This window comes from Trichoplusia ni, chromosome 5, assembly GCF_003590095.1.
Source record: "Trichoplusia ni isolate ovarian cell line Hi5 chromosome 5, tn1, whole genome shotgun sequence".
In the NCBI taxonomy this organism is placed as follows: Eukaryota; Metazoa; Arthropoda; class Insecta; order Lepidoptera; family Noctuidae; genus Trichoplusia; species Trichoplusia ni.
The window spans coordinates 966,181-993,214 of record NC_039482.1 but is presented as its reverse complement, the minus strand read 5'-3'; the positions used below and the strand labels follow the sequence as shown (position 1 = coordinate 993,214).

Below are 27,034 nucleotides of genomic sequence, written 5' to 3'. Positions count from 1 at the left end.
GATAAAATATCGTAAATTAGATTTCTGAAAATCAAAACATACGTGTGCTTCTTTCCTCAAAATGTTTTCCTTCAACGTTTAAAGCAAGTGGTAATTACTATTCAATACGGACGTAAATTCGAAATACATTGAATATGAAGGTTTTTTATAAGGATTTTTATTGTACTAATTATTTTTTGTACTAATTATTGTATTGTCACCAAGTAAAACCTATTTTTGTGATGTGACTATGTAAGACCAGATAGATAACCGCGCAGAACAAGCAAATGCTTGTTCTGCATGGTTATTTGTGGGATCACAAATATTTGTTTTGAATCTAGGTTTCGGATAATTCCTAAACCTGCGAGAGTCGTTTAAAACAACAAAATAAATGAAAAGATTTGCCTATAACTGAACATAATATAAGTCATTTCGAAGTATTTCACTCAAGTTTTTACCAATTGTTATAACGACTATGAAACGTAACGTGGAAAGAAATCTATCATTTCAAATAAAAGGGATAATAGTACTAAAAAAGTTATAGAATTCTCAATTTGCATATTATAATAATAGGGGAAACTTGCCTTATTCGTACCCCCTAAGAGAATATGCTACTTATTTGGAAATATAAATAAGAAATGAACATTCAATTGGTGTTTCAAGAATCTTTATTTATTAAGTAATCAACAAAAATAACAAATGGAACTCAAACTTAGATAACTTCTTAGAAATAATTAAATAAAAAAAAAGTGGAAAAGGTACGATTTAGGCTTAAATCTTCCTAAAACGTACCTGTATATTCCTTAATCGTACCCGTATATCTCTATAACAAACTTAAGATCCTATGATTAATATCAGTCTCATAATCACAGTAATTGACATACATAAGTAATAGTAACTATATTGCTTAACTAATCTGATTAGTTTGTCGAGATCTGTGGTATAATTTCTAATATAAATTTAACATTTTAAGTATGCATAGCATATCTTATTGTTGTTTCTAATTCTTTGCAATCATCACAAATAAAATTACGTGCATTTTTGTCAACTCCGGCACAAAGTTCGTGAATCCAGGTTTCACACTCTGTGCACTGTATCATGTCTTCTTTTTTATTCTCTTTACAGAAGAAACAATACCAGCTTTGTTCTTCGTTCTCCTTTTCTTTTTTTGCTTTCTTCGTAACCTTTCTTTCTTCGGATTTCTTCCTCTTGACGACTTCTTGTCCACTTAAATTTTTACATACAGCCTTCTTTTTTGACTCGTTAGGTTTTTTATTTTTTGAATCTATTAACTTATTTTCTAATTCTTTTTTATAAGGACTTTCTGTAAGTACTTGAGATGTTGTTTTATTTTTTACTACCCTTTTTGGCTTATGTAGACTAATCAATGGAGAAAGGCTTTGTATGGTTGCTCGAATTGCGTTTGATTTCGGACTCTCACTGTCGTGGGTTGCATGTCACTGCTGCAGGGGTCTTCGTTGGTGTAATATCAGATGGCAATGCCGCTGGCTGATTCTGTACTTCAATTACAGATTCCGCTGCCACAGTCGAATGGGAGCTAACTGATGGCCCTACATCTAGTAGCTCTTCATAATTATCTTCCAGTATAACATATTCGTCATCTCTGATCTTCAATCGATTGCAAGGCCATAACCCACAAGATTCAAATCCGTGTATGGCTGTCTCCATACAGACAGCTCGAGGATAAGAAATCCCTAAAATTTCTGATATGTTTGCCTGCTTAATTACGGAGTCTGGGTGATTTCTCATCCATGATGAACAAGCAGCATTGAAATTTTGCTTCAGTGGCTTAAAAAATGACCGGTCTAATGGTTGAAGTTTATGTGTGGTGTGCGGTGGCAAGGACAGCATTACAATACCATAGTCTCGTGCAAGGTTAATGGCATCCAAGTTTTTAGTATGCGTGGAATGCCCATCTAAAATGAGAAGAACCTGTTTTTCTTTGGATATCTGCAGCTTTACAGACTTTATGAAATGCTTTAACCAATCGACGAATAACTCAGAAGTTATCCAGCCACTCTCAGAGCAAGTGTATACTGTATTTAGTGGTCCTCCTCTTTTAAGATCGTCCGTCATTCTTTTACGTTTGAATATTAGCATAGGTGGAATGAATTCTCCGGCAGCGTTCATACAGCAGATACATGTTGTGTTCAAGCCCCGATCACCACTAGTAACGGCACCAACTTGATGTTTACCCTTAAGAGCTAGAACTTTTTGAGGCTTATGCTACCAGTATTAGTGTATAATCTATGGCTTATGCACTGTACTCAAGCCAGTCTCGTCCACGTTGTAAATTTGCTGGGCCGTAAATTTTCCTTCATCAAGAAGAGCTTCGTATTTATCAAAAAACTCCATAACGGTTTTTTTGTTAAAGCCTTTGCAGCGAGCCATGCATGTCGGTTCTGGAGTCCTTAAAGATATTTGAGGATGGGTTTTTAAAAATTTATAGTACTATTTCCACCCAGCTAGTTTAGTTTCCGGATTAAATTTGTGAGGCAAACCATATTTTTCCGCTAATTGGTATGCTAAGTGGCGTAAATCACGTATGGTAACGCCAAAAAATCTGGATTCTAATTCCAATATATGGTTAACTAGTTCGTCTTCCATTGCTTTTGTTAAATATTTCGGACGTCCAATTCCTTCGTGCATATTCAATCCTTTTAAATGACGCCGAAATGTCGGTTTTGGAATATTAAATACACGACAAGTTTCATTAAATTTTAAACTTCCATCTTTATAAGCACTGAGGGCTTTTTCCATATCGTCACTTGACCAAGTTTTGTATCGTCGCTTAGCCATGTCGATCTTAAACAAAAAAAAGAAACAATTATTCCTAATTTGTACCGGTACGAAATAGAACAAAGTGATGAGTACGAATTAGGCACAAGTTAACTAAGGATTTCAAATTTGGCGCGTAACAAAATGGCTGTCAGGCTTAAACATAAATGTACAGTAATTTAAAACGCAATTATGTATAGAATCAAAAAAGATGCTTCGAAGTTACATAACCCAGCGTGAAGAAAATTGAAAACCTTATGAATGAACCAAAAATATTACTTGAAAACAGCAGAATTACTTACTTTTTGAATAATTTTAAAAGGAGCGGCAGCATGGAGTCGTTGCTCGGATCACGGAACAATGCCAACTAGTAGTTTCATTTTCTAGCACTTGCGTCGCCACTGCAGTTTCACGAAACGAGAACTCGATGGGGTACGTTTTAGGAAAAAGTACGATTTAGGAAAGTTTACCCTAAATGTTAAAGTTTTTCGTTAGAGTAGAGTTCGAGAGAGATAGAGTTACACTTTTGACGTGACAACGTCTTAAATTAGGTTGCGGCTGGGAGTCACTTATGAAAAAGTGTAACGCCCGGTAACGTTACGATGAGTCACCGAACGAGAGAGAGGCCCGCCGAATGCCTTGCGTCTCTCTCCCACTCAACTATGATTGGTCTGCCGCGCGCGCAGCACTAGAGAATTAGGCGCATTGAATCGGCGCTTACATGTACAATGTTTTAGTAAACAAAATATATTTCTTTAGTTAAAATTTGTGCAATTCTTATTTTCATTCAATTCCTTGTTCCTATTGTGCAATTTAATTATATTCATATCAATAAATATTCTACCGAGAAAAAGACGTTGTCACGTAAAATCTTCGCCCGTAAAACCGACTTTACACGCAACCATTTTTTTAGTAAGTTGTTCTTCTAGTGAATAAATCTAACGCAACTAAATAAAGAATTCACAACAATAAATAGATAGTTACCGCGTTGTAGTAGACAGACTTCTCTCTAAAATTTATAATTTACATACAACCTTTGGATGGGCTTCTTACTGAAAGGGTATCATTTCTGCAAGTGATCTGCAGTATAAAGTTAAAAATATAGTAAAACAATAACATTAAAACGAGATAATACAGATATAATTGCACAACATTGAACGGCGTTTTGTTCACTATCTACTGTCGAGGGTCTAGAGTCGAATAACTTAAACAGTTTTCTATAAATTCGTCAATTATTTATAAGTTTGTTCTCCATGTTGAATAACTGAATAGCGGAAAAATGCACAGGGACGCAGAGGGCGCCACCAGCGCATTAAGTAAACGAACCTACTACAATGTCTCTCTACTTTCCTTATTCCTTCAACAACAATGTATTTTGTGAAAATGTTTGAAACCTTATTTATTATTTATGTGAAGCTTATATGCATGTACTTTTTACACCTGCATATAAAATACCCACATTGTAACGAATTAATGAGGCAAAGCTGTACGATCGTTTATCTGCCACCAGGCTGTGAGCATCTCATGAACGGTGATAGCTAGACTGTTTAACGTTTCCCAGATTATGCATACCTATTCCCACGGTATCAACAAATACTGAAAAAAAAAGAATTTGTATGCAATATCGTTTTTCTTTGTCTTACTTGAACCCGCAGTTTCGTGTATTTTGTATTTTTATTTGAAGTTTTGTGATACCGAACGACACAAAGATTAAATTAGTTACTTCATGAGTCGTTTAAAAAAAACAACAAATTACGATTTCACTTACTTTACAAAATATTATAACCTATTTTCATATATGGCCGAAACGAAAAAGGTTGTCTATTCTAAAGAGGACAACGGAAAAAAGTAAAAGTTCTGTCACGACTAGTGTCACGGGTTGATATTAATACCCAATAATACTTGCCAAGTTTTTTAGGATTATATTGTTACGATTGATAAATAATGATTCATAGCCACCCGACCTCGATATTTTGTATCATAGCTACAGAGTTTTGTGAAAGATTTTCATTTTGTGGATTGAGAAGTATGTACTGATTTGATTTTACCAGTTATACGATGTAGCTTTATTTACAAGCCTAAGGTATGGTATGGTGTAGTCCAGACTGCTATACCGGAGGTCGAGGGTTCGATTCCCACCCTCAATAAGTGTTGGTGTGATGGGCGCAGTGATTTTGTTCAGTGTCTAGGTTTAATTCATCTATGATCTGTTTGTATTTAGAAATATTGAAGCTGTGAACACTATATGTTATATTTTAATTATGAACAGGTAATGATTGACTTAAATTATTTTAATTATTCATAAGAGGACAAAATCTTTGACTATCTTTACTGGAAAAGCTTATAAAGATTTGGTGTTACTATAGAACATTATGATAAAGCATAAAGCATACTAGAAGCTGAGCCAAGTTAGGCTCAGCTTCTAGTATGCTTTTGGTTTGAGCAGCCGAGTGCAGTAGGGAGCCATCGCAGTATTTCTTGACAACTACCTTCTTCATGCTAGAAACCTTTGTGACTTAACGAACTGAGGCAAAGAACGAGTTCCTACTTACTTCAAATGTTGCACAGTTTTCGTAAATCTTTCTGAAAATAGGTATTATTTTCTATGAAATTTAATATACACTTATATGCACATATATTTTAATATACGCATATTGAATGCAAAAGATCGAAACACATAAAAAGTATCTCTTTTTGTACCAAGATATATTACTGAGCAGACGCAGTGAAAGCTCAGGTTTTCTTAAATAGCAAACAGCATAGCATATTAGATTTCCGTTAGTAAAGAGACCAGCCCTTGTAGCCAAGGTAAACTTCTACGAACGCTAGCGTGAACACGAAACGATCGAATGTATGAAAAGGACAAATTTAATTCAAAATGCCATTTTCATACATTTTAGCGTTGCCTCTTAACGCTAACGGCTTTAAAAATGATTGTCGAAATGACATTGCGCACTTTCGCTGCTTACGTCATTAATTTGTTACTCTACTTTCAATATTTCTTTCACAATACGAAATTTCGTCCACAGCTATATTGTCTTTGTACCTGCGAAACGTGTTATGCCTTCACGAGAACGCGGCCACCGTAGTCTATCACATATTTATAATGATGTGCTACACTATGCCGCTTATGGGAGCCATCTTGGCCGATAATTTTATTGGAAGATACAGGTAAGGTTATATTAATTATTAATAATGTTTACTTTTAGAAGCGAGTGGTTTTGTTAAGCAAAGCCGCTAGTATTCTCTCAATTTTCACAAAATGAAAATCTTTGACGAAATTCTGTAGCTTTGATACATAAAGTCGATGTTTATATAGCCATCTGTCTATGAATCGTTGTTTATTATAAATTAAAACAAATCGTAATAATATAATCCTAAGGAACTGGCTAAATATTTATTTAAAATTTCTTTTAATCAGGCACTTAATAATCATAATCTTTAGAGAGACAGCTACGAATATCAGAACACCTACTTTAATTTTACAATTCAAGATAATAAGATGAATAAACTTATTATATATTATTTACTTAGCCTTAAGCCCAGTCTGTGAATTCAACTCATCTTTGCGTATAGCACCATGTGTGGGTGGCCAACCCTTGTAATTATACAGTGACGTCGTAAACTTTTCATTAGTGTGTCACTGTCACCCAAATTAAAGCTCCAATATTAAACGATTGTTGTAAATTACACGCACACATAGCGCTGTGCGCATAGGTCAATTGATTGAACTATATAGGCATAACATTATGCATCCAGTTTTTTTTCCTGTTACTACATTTCGGGCAGCGGCAACAAAAAATCTGTGTATATCGTGCCGAATTTCGTTAACGTTTTAGAGGAAGCAACAAGCAATTTAAAATAAAAACATCCGTAATGATAGGACCAGATATTTTTATAGAGGAATATCATTTATGTTTACTTTACTAATACTAAACACTAAGAATCTTTTCGAAAGTTCATGGAACAGTTTTTCATTGAGATTCTCAAAAAGTTTTTCACCTTGGTCCTTTGAGGCATACTGTTAAACGATATTGAGCAATCAAAGGCTTTGCTCATACCAGTCAACCAGCCAAAACTCTTTATGCTTACTCATAGAAGCTCACTAATAGGCACGCGTCGTTGGAGACCAAAGTTGTCTGGTATCGGTTACTTTGCTTACCTCGTGTATGAAGGGCTCTAGCCTATCGCGCATCTAAAGATGTTATTTCAGATAAACTGGTATTGTGTTTATCTATAAGGAAAATGTCAAATCGGATTGTGAACATTCCAAATCGGGGTTCGGCACCGATAGTAGACTAAATCGGAAAGTAGATTAAATAATTTAAAATAACGACTACTTATTACAGCTTACCTTATAAAAAAATAATTATTTTTCAGAGTGATATTATACTTTTCTATAATATACCTCCTTGGAACCGTGTTGACTTGTTGTTCTGCGATACCGCCGCTGATGCTGCCGCCAACGTAAGTTGATCCGCGAAACTTAATTAATTGTAGCTCCTGAATGAACTAATTATAATGGGTATGACGTCACGGTAAGTAGTTCTCACGTCTGTGAAATTCACCTCTATGTGTAGAGTCATTAGTTTTGAGACTTTAAAGACTTTACTCGTACCATATATAATTCCATTGTGTATGGTTTCATTCAAGACCTCTTTAAGTAATTGTCGTTTTACATGTTGAAGGGTAAATTATAAAACCGTAATAGTTCCTTGTAATCTTTACTATTTTTAGATCTGTCTGAAAACTGTATTAAGAATGTACCATAAGTATTCTTATCTATAACCCTTGAGTGCTAAACCTCATTATTTGTATCCATTACATTACAGCTTTCAGTATTTTGATTATACACTCAGTTGTTATCAATTAATTTGACAGCAGAAAAATTAAAAGCTTAAAAACCGGCTTTGGTTTATTCTATTCTCCATTTAAGATGTCTCTTACAATGAAATGGTATAAAGCGCATAAAATTGGGTTTTCCTGAAACGAGAGTGCTTCGTAAAATTACTTCAAGAAAACATTGTTCTCACTCCCTACTGAATGTAGTTACATGAAGTACGAACCTGAGATTTTACTCGCAGAACTTTGGACACTTGCTATATTTTTTCAACATATTTAATACAAAGAACCAGGATGAGAAACTGGGGCGAATAATGGAGTTGCAGTGTTTAAGTTTTATATTACTTTTAGGACTACGTCCATGATCGGGCTGTTGTTGATAGCGACCGGTACCGGTGGTATAAAGCCTTGTGTTGCTGCATTTGGAGGAGACCAGGTAACTAATTTTGCTTTTTTGGAACAAGTTTATCCTTGTAATGTAATTGCACTTAGCTTATCTGATATTTCTGTAGTCATGTTTACACTTCTTGTAGATTTACGATGATAGGCTTTTGTTTTCGATAGCTGCTTCTATCCTTTGTATATGTGATAATTAATTGTCACGCGCATTGACTCACCAGACTCTCTAGTTTAAACTTCGATAGTTCCATTTTACGAGATGAACAAGGGAGGAATTGATTATAAAAATAAGTGTAGTCGACTTTTTCAGAAGTAACCAAGTCAAACTCTACGTAGCTTTAATGATCGATCGACTAGTAGAGCTTTCACTTAAATTCGAACCCTCTCAAGTAAATAACCAAATTATGAACTGGTTATTACTTCTATTTAAATGTAAGTCCATTAGTCGCCTTTCACGATATTATAAATTTACAAGGTGGCCAATTTTGACTCGGCACGCTTTGAAACGGAAAGGTTTTGAAATTTAACGAAGTATAATTTCTGAAAACGGTCTATAGGATAATAGGAATGGGCACTTTAATTTAATTGTAATTATAGTTTGAATTGAGTCGAACTTGATACAAGTATCAAATAACATATGTTTACCTATACTCGATGTAAACAAAATTTGAAAGTCAATTTGTAACTTGATATTAAATGTAACAAAATGGGCTAAGATTACATGAGAATTAATGGGCTAATGGTATATTATATAACGAGGCTGGAATTTCCCACTGCTGGGCAAATGCCTGCCTACTTTTGTTTTGTTGTCTCCGTGATGAGCCGACAGTGACCAGGTCATCTCCGTCTAGGTCTGCCTCGCTGACGTCGGTTTTGTGTCAGTCTGACACTACCCATTTCCTCCCCCGAGGGAGTGGGTGTCCATGAGGATTCCCCCGCCTAAACAAAAAAAAAAAAAAAAAAAGGGACCACTTGGTGGTAATTTAAGACATTTTTTTCGAGTCGAAAAAATTTAACCGTTTTAGGATTCATATTTCTAAGATTAGATTTTAGCACACGTACACACGTCAAAATTGGAACCGTTGGAATGCCTTTATATCTGTGACTCACAGATACTACATTTTGTAGAAAAAAGAATATATCCATATCCAATATGAAGTCATTTTCAGGTTTCCGGAAAAGTCGTCGAATGGACGTGCAAAAGTTTACTAGTAAAATAAAAGTTTTTGCATTTCAATTTTTATTATCATTCATTTTTTTATTAGCTTCGTTGGAAATTTGCGGAACGGTACTTAGACCGGTAATCGCAATTACTTTCTTTTTGTAAAATAAAATATTTTTACGAAAATATATAATTGGCACATCAGCTATCTGCCAATAAAAGTCCCGTCAAAATCAGTCCAGCCATTTTAGAAATTAGCCGCAACAAAGAGAAACCATTTTTTTAAATTGGTACTTTAGTTTATGTACCGCAAGTATATAATGTATGTAATAAAACTTGTTTAGTTCAATATTACAAACAGACACTCCAATTTTACCTATAGGTTTAGATTTATCAGTTCGTCTGTAACTTTTGCATCCTATTATTTGACCTTTCCTTATGTTATAGAAAAAAAATAGCCTTCCATGATTGGCGCATTAGCTGGTTAAATACAAAAAAAAGTCTTATCCGAACATAAGGCTATACTTTCTACTTACTCTCACGGGATAAAAGTGAGTAAACTACTCTTCGCCTCGCACCACGAGGCCAATTTGTAAAAAGGGATTTCGTGTAAAAATTTGCCTAAATAATGCATAAAAACATTGCATAGTGAATGGATTTAGCCAACTTAATGGAATATATGCTGAATTCTAATCACTTTTGGAGGTATTTTAAAGATTTTCGTTTAAATGAACTGTCTGTATAGCTAATTACCACCTAAAGTTAAAAAACAAATTAAAATTCAAGTTTGAAAAAGTACAGACTTTGTTCTACTAAAACGACAATTGGCATGCATCAGAAAACACGAGAAATCCCTACTAATATTATAAATGCGAAAGTAACTCTGTCTGTCTGTCTGCCTGTTACGCTTTCACGTCTAAACCACTGAACTGATTTTAATGAAATTTTGTACAGAGATAGAGTTGACCTTGAGAAAGTACATAGGATAGTTTTTATCCCGTACTTTTGAAGAGTTCTCTTGAAATCGCGATATAACCGACATCGGCGCGGGCGAAAAGCTAGTATGGATATAAGTAGATCCACGTGTCAAAAATATGTATAAGTTCCATTCATTAGGAAGCTTTGTTAGGAACACACGGATAATAAAAACCGCCGTTGCCCATTTGCCAGTTTGCCAATTCCGATACCTGTTAAAAAGTCAGTTCACAATTTTTGACACAGAAATGTCTTTTTTTTAACCTGTAGTGGATGTTGGAATTGTATGTGACTCACGGCTGTTATGGATTCGTGGATTCGCAGTATCGAAACTGGTTTGTGCGTATGTCAAAGTTTTAAAAAAGCCCGATTCGCTTGTATTTGGTATTTGTCGAATTGTGTTGTATTCCAGTAGTTACAATCACGCTTAATAATGCTGATCTACTGAATATATTCCGTTTTTTTTTGTGGCTGCGTATCTTGGACAGTCCCGTCCATTTTAAGTCACTCGACCACATCAATTCATCACTTGTATCAGGGTAAGTTTCTTTAAACACTTTTGAAATAGCTTCAAGTAATCTGAGGGCCTATCACCACTGCTCTACTTAATATTATTGCTTTTATAAAAGCAAACAGAAAACTATAGATGATTTCTTTATTAATAATACTTTAAGCATAAGCCAGTCTTCGCCTTCAGTTCTTATTATGATCTTCTACCGACTGTCCTGTTGGTCTAGTGGTTAGTGGCCCTGACTGCTATACCGGAGATCGTGGGTTCGATTCCCACCCAAGACAAATGTTTGTATGTTGAGCACGATAATTTTTTCTGGGTCTGGGTGTAATTTTTTTATAATATGTATGTATTAGAAATATATAAGTATGTTTATCAGTTGTTTAGTACTCATACAAGCTTTGTAATCGCTGTGTGAAAGTTATGGAATATTATGATATAATTTCTACGTTTATTCCAGTTTCGTCTCCCCGAAGAGAACCAGCTCCTTCAAAAGTTTTTCTCCACGTTCTACTGCACGGTGAATCTGGGCGGGTTCATGGGCATGGTAGTGACGCCAGCCCTGCGCAGGAGTGTCATGTGTTTCGGTGATGACGCCTGCTACGCGCTTGGATTTGGATTCCCGGCTTTATTGGTGCTTATTTCTATTAGTAAGTAATTATTTAAATTTGTGAATTATTTATGTCCCACCAATTTTTTACAAACATTTCATAGCATAATACATTATGTCGGTATCATGTTGTTTGATTGACTTAGGCATATACCGATAAACTCTGCATCTATCCATATCTACTTATATTACAAAATGTATCTCAATCTGTCTGACTCGCTTTCACGACAATACTACTGAACCGATTGTATTGAAATTTGGTATACAGATAGTCTGATTAAGGATATGGGCTACTTTTTAAATGGAAAAATTGGTTGTATCGGGAACATCACAAGGGTTTTTGGGGGTTAAAGCCACATTTTATCTCGGCCTCCCCATGGATACGGGGACCACCGCTGTAAACTGAAGTCCACGCTTACGGAGTCGCGGCAACAGCTAGTTGTATCTATATTGACAATATATGTCATTACTATGATACGAGCAATTCCAATAAAATAGAACGAAACGAAAATTCACTCATTTTGATTTTCTTTTTTAATGAAATAATCACAATTAAAATTCCTCTGTTCATAATTCACATTTGTGGCTATACTTTACTATTCAACGTAGTTTTTAGTCACTCATGACATTTTGTTCGACTACAAATTAATGAACGTATTCTTTAGATAATAATATATTTTTTATTTTCAGTAATATTCGTGGCTGGCAAACCGTCGTATAGAATAAAACAGCCCCGTGATAACGTTACATTGAAGTTTATATCTTGTGCTTGGGTGAGTTGAGTTAAATATTTAAATATCTTCTAGCGCGTACAGCAACACTGTAAAAAGTATTTGCTTGCATCAAACTTTAAAAATGAAAAGCTGACATTTAGGAATACAATTGATTGAAACATGTAATCTAATAGGAAATGAGGTTTACTTAGAAAAAATGCAAATCGTCTTGTCAAGAATACGTCTGCAATAGACGCGTCCTTTTGGGCGTTATAACATAAGACCATTACGTCAAGAGCTTGACGCAATAATTCACACGATGACGACGGCAAACTTTTTTCAATTTTTTATTCTTGTGTGTGCAGTTTGCTTTAGTAAAAGATCTTTAGCGTTTCAAATGAAAATTTACTACCGGTCAAACAAGCCAACTTTGCCAATCAAGGTATCTTTGCCCCAAAAGCAATTTATAAACAAATCTTCTTACATAAGAATCAATTTTAGTTTTATGGTAACATTTATAATCAACTTTCCACCCAAATAATAAAAATTGCCATAAAACTAAAATTGATTCTTATGTAAGAAGATTTGTTTATAAATTGCTTTTGGGGCAAAGATACCTTGATTGGCAAAGTTGGCTTGTTTGACGGTACCACGTTTCAATTACAACGCTATCACACGTACACAAGGAAATGATAGCCTAGTGTTATGACTGTCGCAGGGTTGAATCCCGGCACACATTATATTCTTTAAATTCATAAGTTTTAAGTTAGCCGTTTTAAAAACGGTGAAAGAAAATATCGCGAGGAAAAAAAAGTTTCAGGTTGCGTTAAACCACGTCCTACGTGCGAGTCTTGAAAATAACATGACACCTACGTACCTATGATTTTGAGGGTTCCGAACCTTAAAAGGAAAAAAACGAACTTATGTAATAAATTTTTGTCCGTCCTTCATTAGTCTGTCTGCCAGTCATGACCCTTTCTCTCGAAAATTCTAGGTGAAAAGGTGTCATTAAAATCAAATATGTAGGTTTTGCTATCCCTTAAAGAGATGAATGTGAAGATCCATCCACTTACACCGCGAATTTCCAAAAGTTAAAACATAGATTCATTACTTAAGATAAATCACTACAACTTGAGCGTATTTACAGACACCCTTAGAAAAAATGTTTTTTCATTTCTGAGTATCAAGCTTGTTTGGTCATGTTTTTAATCAGGCGACGTGTGATAACATGAGCTTATTCGAACCACGCTTCAAAGCCATCCGCGCCGACCGAATGCAAGCTTACTATGGCCTACGCACGGCCGTAGATTAAAAAATCCTTTCTTTTTTTTATTCGTATTCGTCCCTTTGATCCTTGTCAAAAAACCGTATAGCTTTGGTTCGAATCAACTTTGACGAGTCCTTTTAATTTGCCTTGAGTTCATATTTGTAGGGTAATAATATCTTGAACATTTAAAAGGTTGTGTTGGCTAAGGTAGATTGAAGACCCTGCAACATGAAATAAATTACAGAATTTTCTTTAGATAAATTTAGTTGTAAAAATGTCATACTCCCAAGATATACTGTCCACGTTAATGATTTTAGCTGAAAAAACATTTGATGGTGTGTAATTTTTTTATGTAATGCCGTAGAAGCATTTGTAGGTAGATCATATGTGAAATATAGAATCCTGTTTTTCCTTAGCGAGTGCATACGTAATCGGAAAAGGCAAAGATTTTGAGCAAGTAAATACCAAGTTCACTAACCAACTGCGGTACCTATTGATAGTCGGTTTAATTTTATATGAAAGCTTAATTTAACACCATTTTAATTAAAGCCTAATGTAAAATTACTATAGAACCGTAACGTTTAATTACATGTTTTTACTAATTGGCTTTTGTCGTTGAAATATGTATTAATTATCATTCGATTGAACGATGGATGTGCCTATTTTTGTTTGTATTATAGCAGTTTCTTTTCAGTTGCAGTATTGAGTATTTTTTACATAAAAAAAAAACTGGCTTTAGCTCCTCGTGATACAGAAATAACCTCCATGCCGTCTTCAACTATATCTTCAGTAGCAAATGTTTAGGAAGAGGATGTCTGTTCTAGTATGGAAGGAGATGTCTGAGTATTTATAGTGCTGGTAATATTGGTAATTCGTTTAGGATTTTTTAAAGAGATTTTTAGGTTTTTTTAAGCTGACTAAATGTTTATTGGAACGGTATGACGTGTTGATACCTTTAGAATTTAGTGTGCAGGCGTAATTTACTCGAACGCTGGTAAAATACAGGGAATCAAATGTAAGTCCCAATGCCAAGTCCCAATTAAAAGATATTACTGAGTCTAGTTACGAAAAGTATGTTGCGCTGTGATATCTTGACTTAGCCCTTAAACTTTTTGCAAGATCTAAACTCAAGTTTTTATATGAAACTGAACAATAGAAATACGATTTTCGAATGCAACGCAATCCAACTGTGCGTACGAGTATGGATTTTTATGATACTATTTTCTTTTTAATCTTAACAGAGTTTATAATTTCGTCTTACTATTAATTATTCGATTAAAATTATTATCAAAAGGCGAAACCGACAAGACCTTAAACTTTAATATCTTAATACTATTTTCGCTGTTAGTCAAAGGCATTAATTTCTTCGAACAGGCAATGAGGTTGTCTATAGTGGAGATAAGACGGATATTGTCTGGCCGGATGCCGGATACTCGAGCCTTTAGGCAGTTGTGCCACCGTCGGCGAGTAAGCGACTAACTATAGCTATCGGTTTATTTCTCGATCGAGAAAATGCAATAGATAAACACTCCACATAGTCAAAAGTATTGCTTATAATAATAGTTGATCGATGACTCTTTACGCTGATAAGATTTTAGTTTAGAAATACTCGTTTAGCGTCAATAATCGTTAAAGTGTAGTTTTTTTTCGAATTTAAATTCTCTTAAATTTTAAAAAAGGTAAAATAAATATCTCGCAACCAGTAATCACAGAGAGTGAGAAAAAAGTAGAATTACACACTTTTGGGACACATTTTAGGCAAGCCTAAAAATATCAAGCGACTTGCGATACATTTTCGTCTTAGATCTAACAATTTCGAACTAACCAGAGCTGCGTCAAATTTGCAATGTATTACAAGTCTCATGAAAGTTCTCGGCTTCTCTATCCTTGTCTTTTACTCGCTTTTCGTGAGCGGTGAAGCAAGTATATCTTTGGCGGCGCGGTGGGACTAGCGCCGCGGGCCGGATAGTCGAATATCCGGCCGTATGTAGACTTGGAGTCCTGAACATGAGGCGTCTCGTTTATATCGACGTCTTTTGTGGCCCACGACAGATTTTGTACTTTTTGTAAAAATAATTTCTGTTTAAGAATTTAATATTAGTCGGTTTTAGGTTGATATTGGAATATTATTTATGCAAGACATGTATTATCGTTGGCCGAAGTGTTTTTTTGGATGTATTAGGACAAAATTATTTTCATTTTGCGTTTTTAGTTATAAGTATACTGTAACGGTACTTATTATTAAGACTAATTTGTGAGGTTACTTGAAAAAAGGTTAAGTATACATTAATAAGATTAGGTATACAATCAAATATTGAGTTAAATTAAATCTTTGATATTCGGTTGATCGTGGGGACGTGACGAAAACACATGCAACTAAATTGACTGTGGTGACAGGTAGCTGGACGGCTCGTCGGCTCTGCAACAAGCACAAAGCAATTTAGAACTTATTTCTTAGGGTATAGAGATTTATTTGACTTGGTGTGGTTAGACTTTGCATTTATAGATACGAATAAGATTTTACAATGCTCGATCAAGGAAGAGTTTAGTTTCAAATTGAGAATTTATTTTTATTATAAATGAATTTTAGCCTGTCGCTTTGTTTACACTGCACGCACGTGCACTGTAAATCAATAAAGATAATAATGATTTAAAACGGTCTGCTCTCGCTTGTTTATTGGAATATTCCGAGTAGTTTTCAATGTAACCGGAGTCCCTAATCTTGACCGGACAAGGCGACGGTGTCTGAGCTGGCCCAAGCACATAGCACCTTACCCGTCAAAAACTGCATCTACTTTGCATTCCGCATGTCCGTTCCTTCTTCAGAGTGGTGGGACGCTCTATCATTGTAGATTAAAGTTTTCAACAAGGCCTCTGCATGTTGCACCTGTGTCCCGTGCAAGAGAGGCCTGGGTATCTTCCCATGAAGTTATCCCGTGAATTTAATGAGATAAAGATTATAATTGTATGAGTATGTCTTAGCGTTTGTTTCACATCGAATTTGGATGGAAGAAAAAACCTTCGAACGACAAGGCGAGGTACATCACGGAAAGGTACTTTTTTTAGGCGTTGTTTTACTTCAGCAGTCAAATTGACCCTTCCCATACCGATAGGTACCTAACATTCACTATTTTCATGTAAATTTTACCTAGCTTTCTTGTATTTAACAATAGAATATCGAAACCCGTACGTACACCAAATACTCTTGAATTATTCCAAGATATCAGATATTGTTTGCGAGCCAAGGTGTTTGGGGCGTAGGCTTTGGTAGACAGGCTTACCTATTATCTGCCTAGATCCATATGCATAAGCCTACAGGGATATCCTGTATCAAACAGAAAACCGGCCCACTGTTTCCAGGTAGGTATATTGTGATTCCCGTTACTCTGGCTTAACCAACAGAGTTGTTTTTTGACGGGCGAAATCAAACATTGTAAGCCTTGCACTCGGCTGTTGTTGAAGCCATATGTGTTTCACCCCTACCAAAAAAACGAAAAAAGTTTGGATAATTTTCAAAAGAAATTCTGACTTTATGGTCGCATAAATTCGTTTTTTTTGTATGTAGTTTTTAGCAATGCATCATTTGTAGAAATAGCAACTGAAAAACTACTAAAATTCATGAGAAACAGCGGATATCGTTTTCATCCTTGAGGTACAAAACTTAATACAATATACAGTGATGAAACTATTATAATTAATACGTGTTATTTTATCAAACACAGGTCAAGAACCTGTAAACAAAGCGACCCAACAGCAGGTGTTGTGCTCTGTATAGAGGCTATCTCATGAATAGAGGCTTAAACCTGAATTCGATTGTTCTGTGTTCTGAAATTGGACAAATGCAACTGGATACCAATCGAGCCACGTGCCAATTACGAGTGTTGATGGATTTTGTATTTGAGTAAACAGATTTTAGTTTATGATTCGAGCTCCATAACCAACAGAGCGTGTTTCAGAATTATTCAGACAATAATGACTAGAATTGGACATCTACATTCGATGGCGCGGTAATGTATGAACGTTAGTCTACTAGCATCATTAGAGAAGCTTATATCGAAAAAGGAGCTTCTATGTTAGTTTCAGTTGTCCCTTGAGTTTGGTCGTTTCCCGGTTTTTAATGGAGCTGAAAATTTTCCACATATTATATAGTAGATAATATCACATTATTGTATAATATATGGAAATTTTAATAGATCATATTATGGAGCTATTCTCATTTTCAAGCTTGAAGATGGTCATAGGATCAGAGGTCATAGGATCTTTTGATTGGCAATAACTTTAATCTCGAAGCAATAAGTAAATTAAATAAGGTTAAAAAATGGTTTTGAGATGTAATGTTATTCAATAGTATTGATTCCTACCCGACCTTAAACTAGCACTGCATCGTAATGACAAAAAACCAAAAATACTTATGACTGCGTTCTATTTTAACAAAGAACTACATGAGCTAAATAGTTGCGGGCCAATAAAAACAATTTTTTAACGATGAAATGGCTTACTTATGTTGTTCAGGCAGACCATTTTCTATTGGAGAAAATAAGACCATTAATTGGGAAATCTATTGGAGAATTGGGCTGCTTTTGTAAGACGACTAAAAAATCACCGTGTATACCCGGTCGCTCTCGATCATTTGAAAAAATACAAAAATCTTTTTTCATTATTTCACCAGTAGGTCTCAGAATGTGGCAACATTTATCATGGTAATGTATTTAGTAGGTTCCATTACACAGCCACTTGCCTGCACTATGTTTCTCCTACAGGTAATTGATGACATCGGAATGTGCCTTATAATTCTAAAAAGAGCCATATTTGAGCTCATTCATCACGCCAATAGCATAGCAAGTAAGATGTATCAATCATCGCACTGCCGTGCACATCCTTTTCACAGGTTTTTTTGCGCAATAGACTGTAAAAAAGAAAATATCTGTTATGATTGATGTTCTTCGGTAATCTTTCAGGCCTTTCATCGTTGTATAGAGAGGGCATTAGTGCTAACTATTTGTGTAACCAGTCCGTCCTTGAATGGGCCCGTACATAGGGTTAACTAAAGGTTTTCTTTTGGGAAAACAATGTTGACCCCAAAGTATTAAGGTAATCTTATTAATGGTATAAGGCAGGTAAGTAATATTAATTATGAATGCCGTTTCTGTGTATTCTATTAGTATTAAACTTCCCTACGAACGACATATAGGACATAACCACTTCCAAATATTTTAATTGTGTCTTACAAACAGTCAAATCGCAAGCACGAAAACACCCAGACTCAGAACAAGAATTTGAATCACACACTTGTTCTATGCGGGGTTCGATCACGATGCACGTCAAGCACAGTTGCCTTGGCGTTGTGTCCTAAACAACTCGGCTATCAGTGCTGTCATATATTACATAGAATAGACGTACATACATTTGTGATAGTATTTTCATTGGCTTTCCTTTCCTACGTCTATTGCTAAGGAAAAAACAAAACAACACGTTTTTGTGCCTGCGTCATTTCGACAATTTACATTACTTTATAGCTTCGTAAAAAATACAATTCTAATGAGAATTCTTTAATGTTGTAGAGCATGCGCAAGAAATAGGCATATAAGAAATTCCTTAGATAAACATAACCCTTTTTCCGCTGCTGTTGGTGAAAGTGTACAACTGCACGTTGTGTTTTAGAGTTTAAAACCGTCAAAAGCTCATACTTATACAAAGGTTTAGTGTAGTATTCACAAGAGAATACAGAAATAACATTTTAATTTACATATAATTAAGAATGTTTTTATTTTAATCTGCTTTACATCATATCTTGCTTGATGAGATACTTCAATGCCCAAAGTGCAAAACATATACTTCATTTTGGGAGGAAATTAGTCAGATATTATTGTGCTATAATTAGGAAAATCATAATTTATCAGTGAAACAATACATCCCACACTTACAAGGAAGTCGTATTATATTTCAAATCTAGTATAGTATTATATTAGTAACCAAATAGTAACTGCTATTTATAGTAAATCAGTGATTAATCAACCGCATTTATATCCGGGTGCGAAATCATCGAATGATACCTCCTGTGTAAAACCCACTTATGTTCCTTACTTTGTATTTAGTGAGCCGGGGTTACCCTTCCGGGCCATCCCCTCTGGACACTTCAAATCAGACAATCGGTGTCTGTCAACACATCAGACTTATAAGTCGTTTGTGTGAGCAGTTGCTCGCTATTCCTACTAGACAGTTTTGTGTTACAGTTGACCTTGAAAGAGCATAATTATGAAAGCACCCAGTTTTGTCCCATATCTGCTGACTAACAAAATTGATTGAAGCATTAAACTCACTACTCCCCTATGAGTTGTCAGGTATTGAATGTATTAATTGTTACAGTACGCGATCACCAAACGCCTGAAATATAATCCGGAGTCAGATGGCATGCCGCGAGACCATTGGCTGGACTACGCCGTCGAGAAGTATGGAGAGAAACTGGTCGCGGATATGAAAGTCGTTTTCTCCATCCTCTACCTCTATCTACCAGTGCCTATATTCTGGTCATTGTTTGATCAACAGGTAAATAATATATTTGTTTTGTTATTGAGATTGTTGAAGGTGTTTTATGACATTGCAGTTCGGAAAAACATTTTAATGAAATCTGTATTCCGGATATTGGAAGCTAAAACCGTCAACCCGCATCAAGCGTGGTGATCATACTGCTATACCTTTCCTAAATGAGCGAAAGCCCATTCCCAGCAGTGAGATGTATGCTGGTATACAAGGACGGAATAACTTACAGACTTCTCACAACACTTTAATACTACTGATAAACTGTTCCTCCATTTATCGGGAAAAATATCATAATCTAAGCTATCCGGGGAGCGTTGAGCGCGCTGAGTGAACGCGTCACGAGTGCAACCTTCCATTAAATTAGCACTCGTTACGGTGCGATATACAGGTACTTCAAAGGCTTTATACGTTCTGCAACGTTTGCAGTTGTGCAGAACGAATATCATTTTAACGAGTCAGTTTATGATTTATGGATTCCTGGAGTCAATTCACAGTATCCTCCCTTGACAGTGGCTGCCACTTTTGCACGTTGCTCAATCCTCTCTACGATTTCCAGAACAACAGTGAACTAGGTTTAAAATGTAGCTCTCCACTTGAATTTACAAAGCAGTATGGTATTTAAAGTTGTTTTTTAGCGACGTTCCTTAATACAGCCATAAGCCTCAAGCGTGCTAAGCTGCTTCCCAAGATATTCTAGTCGTTGTTATGCAAAATAGTCTCATTAGATACACTATTAGTGTACTCGTAACCTTATGTTTTAAAAATACAGAATGGAAATGTTTACTACATCATTACTTCGAAAAATCCTTGAAAAGTTTATGAGAGTGTACTTTAAAACCTTTTTAAACTCCGACTACTAGACGTATACAAGATACACATTTGGTACTAAGTGGAATTTCTTCTGCTTCTTTACTTATTACGTACTTTTTATTTTTTCGAACCCAAAAGGTAAAAAGCGGATATCTATTACTTAGGCCCGCTATCTGTCTGTCCGTGTGTCCGTCTCCAGTCATCTTATGAGCCGCGTAAGCTAGATAGTTAAAACATTATATTCACAGATGATGATTTATCAATGATTGTTACGTTCATAAATTTGTTGTAACAAATCAATTTGGGTAAAAACTCACGTTTTTTTTGTAACCTTACCTATTGCTTCGCAAGCTGACAAGCACTTCACCGGTTATTTATTGATTCAGTCAATCTCTTCCATGACAAAAACCTTGACGCTTGCTAAACCTAGACGCAAGACGCTGACGTTCAAGTTGCCATGACCTTTGCTGGACACTGACACGGCCTTCTATTTTAGGAACATCTCAAGTTTTAGGTCAAAACGTAACATTTTCTAAAGATTCTCACAACGTCTCACCTTTGCCGTGTTTATTCAAAGTGAAAATGAAACCTCGTTTTTAATAACGCATGTTTGTTAAAACGATAAAAACGTGCAGAATTTTAACGTTAATTATAAAATCTTGATATGTATCTATCATATTTATTTGTGCCTTTCTATGAAAAGTAAATAAAAAAACGTTGTTTACTTAATAATTCATTTTGTTTGTTTTTTCGCTGATATGACTGTATTTCAGATGAAATTTATAACGTGACAATACGTCCAGTATTCCCAAAATTTATATTAAATACAAAGCTTTGAATATTGAATGAATTTCTGTGAACAAAGTGAAAACGGGATCTCAATATGTAATTAACCAATTTGTAAAGGCAAATATCCAGGTCAACAGAGCACAATAGAGTGCATTTTCTATGGCGTCAATATATATCATGAGAACTCGCTACCTCACAAACATGTTTTTTTATGGAAATGTGCCTTTTGTTATATAACCTTATTTATGATTTACTAAGACGGAAAATATACATATTTTTAACCCCTACACAAAAAGTTGGAGCGTTATGTATGTGCATCGGTCTGGCGCCGTAGCACTTAAACGGGTGCACCGATATTCAATGAATGACAAGCAATCATTTCATGATCAATATTTAGTTTACTGTCAAAATTCGAACCATGGTACCACTGTCCAATAAAAATCTCGATCATTAATGACAGGGATCCCGATGGACGTTCCAAGCGTCAAGACTTCGTAGCGAAGTGTTCGGTGTGACGCTGATGCCTGACCAGCTGCAAGTGATGAACCCTGCAATGGTGCTGCTGATGATCCCGGTCTGCCCTGGAGGAGCCTGGCCTCTCTTACCAGATATGCCTCCACTACAGAAGATGTTCATCGGCGGGATGTTGGCTGCGTTGGCATTTGTTTCCGCTGGCATCTTGCAAATTGGGATTGAGGTAGCGTGCATAAGCAATATACATACATTGGACATTGATTAACTATAGTCTATAGACGATACACAACACATTGTTATAACTTAGTCTTTGTGTTATGGAACAAAATTGAGCATCGAAAATCCACAGAGAATTTGCTGAAAACCAATATTGTAGAGGTTGCTGAACATTTATGGTACTCGTAGTTAGTAAATTTGAATTTGCTCAGCGTCGTTCGTAGCTGACCTAACAAAGAAATTGTTATGTCGAATTTTATTCGCCTTTTCATTTGGCAAATTGACCCCTGTGGCTTAAAAACTGCTTTGTCAAAAACGAACAAGGACAATTACTTTCAATGAAATATTGTCCTGTCCAGAGATCTACTCTGCAAGTTCCTGGTAATCGTCAAACGGGACTGGTTATTATGAATACCCTTGGTTGTCAAGTGGACGTGGCGATTCGTGGCGAAGGCATAGCATCGGTCGACCAGCACGGCACAGCTCTCATGACGCCGTTACCGCACCGCATGCTCATTGTGACTGCCACTAGCCCAGTCAACTGCGCAGGAAGGGTTATGAAGAAACACGTCGCTAAGAAAGAATTGATATCTGTGGCTGGAATGGTAAGAATAAAAATGGTAAAATTATCTCACACTCCAAACAATACGTAAATTGAACTAGTATTTTTGTTGCTTATTTTCATAACTAACAGCAAATTCGATCTCCACTATTATGCTGTTATTAAAATTATTCATTATGAAAATGGAAGTACAATCCGCACGTATTAACATTCACAATCCTGCGTTTCCATTAGTTTGCAGTTGTTTGATTAATATTTTATTCGATCAGGTATTCTAAAAGCTGCATACATAGTAATTAGATGATCTAATATGATACCTACATACCTTTAAAGGATGAGTGAGTGTCGAAATTGGTATGAGTTATGCACGAGTGGGATTGCTAATGTGGATATGCACTATAGTTAATTCGAGGGCTGTGACCATGATGGGTGTAATTAGATTCTGAAAGGATACTTTCCAAATGTGCCGAATATCGAAGCGCAAATATTTTAGCTGATTTAAGATTAAGTAATTGGGATCTCTCACCTCTTTGATTTACAGTGACATATTTTAGAATATTTGTTTGTTACATTCTCGTTGTTAAATCTGATGAAATACTTCGCACTCGTTATCATAGATAAATACATGAGTTGATATTATCACAACTTTATTTTCTAATCATTAATCCATAACTTTCTATGAGTGTCACGATTGTCATGCAGTTAATTTAGATGATAGAAATTGTCAGTGATCAACATTACCACGCTAAAATTTAGAGAAATATTAAATAACATCTAGAATTCGTAGTTGCTAGTCTTTGATTTAGGCAGACTAATAGCAGGAGAGAGCTACAGGAAACGTAATATTAGATACAGAAATGGAACGGCTAAATATATCCAATACCGAATATTGACCGACTTTAGACGTGTCTCAGGCTCTTGCTCGGTTACTCAACGTTGTAGAGTAGTGACAGAAAGGTCTCTGTCGCTATCCTTTAGCTTCAAGTAATGGCGTCCTATATTTTGCGCTCAGAGAAATTAGACGTAGGTACTCCTTACCCATTTATAATGCAAAATGATAATCAGAACATCGGTATTTAACTGAAAATTTTCTCCACCATATGTAGAACCGACCCAAATTCACAACGCAAACCTCCAGGAAATAAACGGAAATATGAAAATGTGTGTATAGGTAAAACGCCTCAATGAGTTTGGGTATTTGTAAAGACGCGCAAGTTGGGCTAACATAAAAGGGAATACGGTTTGGAGATGAACAGCGTTAAATAGTGTGCTGTGAATTAAAGCGAACGATTTATTCGCGTGAATAGCATAGGACGAAATTACGGTGCTTTCTAAATATAGTTCTAAGTAGGTATCTTTTTGGTGTCCGGTTTTTTCGATTTCATTTCATTACGATATTTAACATTTCTAACCCTTTATAAAGTTTACCAATCTTGTTTTTCAAGTCTTTGTCAAAATTGAGAGTTCATGAAACGTCCTCGAATAAGTTCCAACCTTTGATATGTCTTCAAAGGACTAGGTCGTCTTCATACCATCATTTGACCAGTCAGTATAAACAGAAGCAAGATATTAGGAATACATTCTGCAACTGAATACCAGTAAATACAACGCTCACTGTATGTGACTTACGCAACGTTGGTACTATTTGTTTAAGCCGCTCCGTCTTACAGATTTACCGGACGTTCGGCCCGAGCGCCCGAATTGCACATCACATACACATACGTAGGCTCTCGTAAGATCTCTCAGAATTGTATATTAAGTTTGTTCAAGAAGCTTGCATCAACATGGCGACTGGGTTCGAAGTCGCCATCTCTCGATCGCCGTTTACCGCAGGGCTATTGGCGCTCCTGTAGTTAATTCAATTTCTGATCCGACATGATATGTGGAACCGGACAGTAAAGTGGTATCCGTTCAAAAGCAAATTCAGTTATGATTTATAATGTATAAAGTAAAACTCATCCATAACATGTTGGAAAATTCATCTCTTTAAAATTTCATTTGCTTGATAATTGACGGATCGTTTGTGGATTATTTATGTCATATTTATACCTGTATTAGGACAGTAAATCATCTCAAAATTAGAGTCAAAATAAAAAAGAATTCCAGGTTTTCTTTTAGGCGTTACAGCAATAACTCTAGGTGCACGGAGTATATATTATACATTATCATTTGTGTATACTAGAACAGCGTAAAACATCACAACTAGGCACTGTTCATAATGACAAGCTAATCTAAAAAGAAGTTACCTACCTAAATATGATCGTGATAGTTAGTGTTAGCTGATTCTCCGTTATTTCAATATTAAAAAAAAAAACACCGAATTGCCTTCACATTTTTCCCAGTTGTTGTTCGCAGTTTTCGATGAACGTATTTTAAATAACTTTATTATCAGGTTTTTCCTGTAACGCTGTTATTATTTTGGGAACGCGTGAAAAAATATATCTGAGAAGTTATTTTTAATCTCTTAATCATCATACATGTACGTATTAGCCATTTACAAAGCATTTTAAAGGGCGGTTTTGTATTTCAAACTTTAAACCTGAAAATAAATTTCGAACACATGCAGTTTACACCCGTTGCGATATTCAAAGCGAGCACAAACACTAAGTTTAAATTGATTTCAGCACAATATTTGCAGATTAATCTAACTTTTTAATGGCCAAATCGCTTTGTGTGCATAGAATCAGCGTTTATACGTCGTAACTTAAATACGAGTCACTGATAAACAAAGCTTTAGATTGTTAGCCACCGTTTTACCACTTTTATTTTAAGCCTGATTAAGAGGAGACTCAGTGGGCGGAAAGTGCGGTAACTGTGCTAAACTTTGATGCCAAATAAACCATTAAGTTCAGACCGGTAAAACTTTAAACTCTCAATTTACTTTAAGTAGTACAAAATCTATTGCCTAGGCTGAATTTAAATACTAGCACTTGAGCTCCGGTTCGCCCGCGTGAATAATGAATTTGAACGTTTTCGATTCAGAATTCATTTAACAACTTTAATTACGAAAATCGAATCGGTTTCCAGTAAACGCTTTCGATTTGATAAATTGCTTTGAAATGGCGTGTGACGGGAAAATTAGTCTGTTTAGAGTTCGTTTTAGTAGTTAGTATTTAAATCTAGATGTAAGGAAATTACGTACAAACTGATTTAATACCTAATATCTTGTTAGATAGCTTCCTGCTTGTTAACATGAACAAATGTTATTCTTCAGAATTAAGTTTTAAAATTACACAAAGTGGCTGATTCTGTGGTTAAGTTGAGCAGTGATGCCGCGGTTAACATGCTCATTAGTAACTTTAGACAGGGGCGGCCCGAGTTTTGTGTGTTTCTTTGTTAATTTGGAGAAAGAGTATACAACCAGTACCTGACATAGAGTAAGTGAGGATTTACTGTTTATTAAAACCTCTTTTAGCTTAAGACGTCGCCTTTGTGCGGAGGTCTTGGTATGAGTAATGAGTGCTGCAAAGCTTGTTGAGTTTTCCTGCGAAGTGCACGTCGGTACCTCTTTTCCAACTATTATTGCAGCGGGAGTGCTGTACTTTTTCGATAGTTAAACGATTCCTTTCGTAGAATCTAACTTTCAGTGAATTACAGTTTTCTACTCTATATTAAACGTTACTGGAATTTGTTCCGATATTGACGCAATACTTGGTATTTGTACGGCATTGCTATATTTTATTAAGTAAATGTATCTGAATTTAATACAGTTAAACATGTTTCCATGAATATGATACATATGTGCTTTAAACTGGGCAACTCGTCGTTATTTTGCTCGTGTGATTACCGCTGTAGTACAGCAGTATAAAAAATGCATGAGTAAATTAATTGCTTTTTTTGTGACCTCTGATGATAGGTCAGTTGTCGTCTTGGGACGTACGATGGATAAATACAATAGTATAACGTTGCCCCCAAACCTGGTCTAAGTTGGTGCCCAGAGTCGGACAGCCAAAAGCCGTTAACTGGCGGGAGTACCTAATGAAAAAATGACAAAGCAAAACAAACACTCAAACAGCCTGTGTTTCTTGCAACTGATTATGTATATACGATCGTTAGTATAATCTACCAAATTGAACCCTGACCCGTTTTGTCCATAAATCGTTCGAAACCGACAAAACAACACGGCCATTTAAAAGTGCTAAGCTGCACTTTTTAAAATAAACCAAGCTACGTCAATACAGAATACAGGTTAAATATCTATACAATTTCAAACCTTGACATCACAACAGCAGATTACATTTCAGATAAGCGCATAAATTTTAATAAGTAATTTTATTTCAGAAAAAAAAAAATGTAAATTTTTCTTAAAATCATTTTAAAGATCCTATCGAATTGTCAAATACTATAATAGTCTTGTTTTTTTTTCTTACTACAACAGACTATTTC

General features: G+C 35.5%; 1 protein-coding gene and 1 long non-coding RNA gene across 2 annotated transcripts in view; one reads left to right on the top strand and one right to left on the bottom strand.

Annotated features, from left to right (window-relative positions):
• Nucleotides 1-2,475: 2,475 nt before the first annotated feature.
• Nucleotides 2,476-3,272, bottom strand: LOC113493961. The gene is made up of 2 exons (XR_003400617.1): nt 3,081-3,272; nt 2,476-2,805 (listed from the first exon to the last, which is right to left on the bottom strand). It is a non-coding gene; the product is annotated as an uncharacterized LOC113493961 (long non-coding RNA).
• A 1,290-nt stretch (nt 3,273-4,562) lies between these two features.
• LOC113493958 (solute carrier family 15 member 1-like) overlaps nt 4,563-27,034 on the top strand; it is a 46,242-nt gene continuing 23,770 nt past the window's right edge. Inside the window, exons 1-9 of the mRNA XM_026872008.1 lie at nt 4,563-4,804; nt 5,808-5,949; nt 7,159-7,245; nt 7,972-8,056; nt 11,128-11,317; nt 11,968-12,050; nt 19,624-19,803; nt 21,857-22,093; nt 22,446-22,691. Coding sequence (XP_026727809.1) covers nt 4,723-4,804; nt 5,808-5,949; nt 7,159-7,245; nt 7,972-8,056; nt 11,128-11,317; nt 11,968-12,050; nt 19,624-19,803; nt 21,857-22,093; nt 22,446-22,691 — 1,332 coding nt within the window. The 5' untranslated portion in view covers nt 4,563-4,722. The remainder of the gene's footprint in view (nt 4,805-5,807; nt 5,950-7,158; nt 7,246-7,971; nt 8,057-11,127; nt 11,318-11,967; nt 12,051-19,623; nt 19,804-21,856; nt 22,094-22,445; nt 22,692-27,034) is intronic.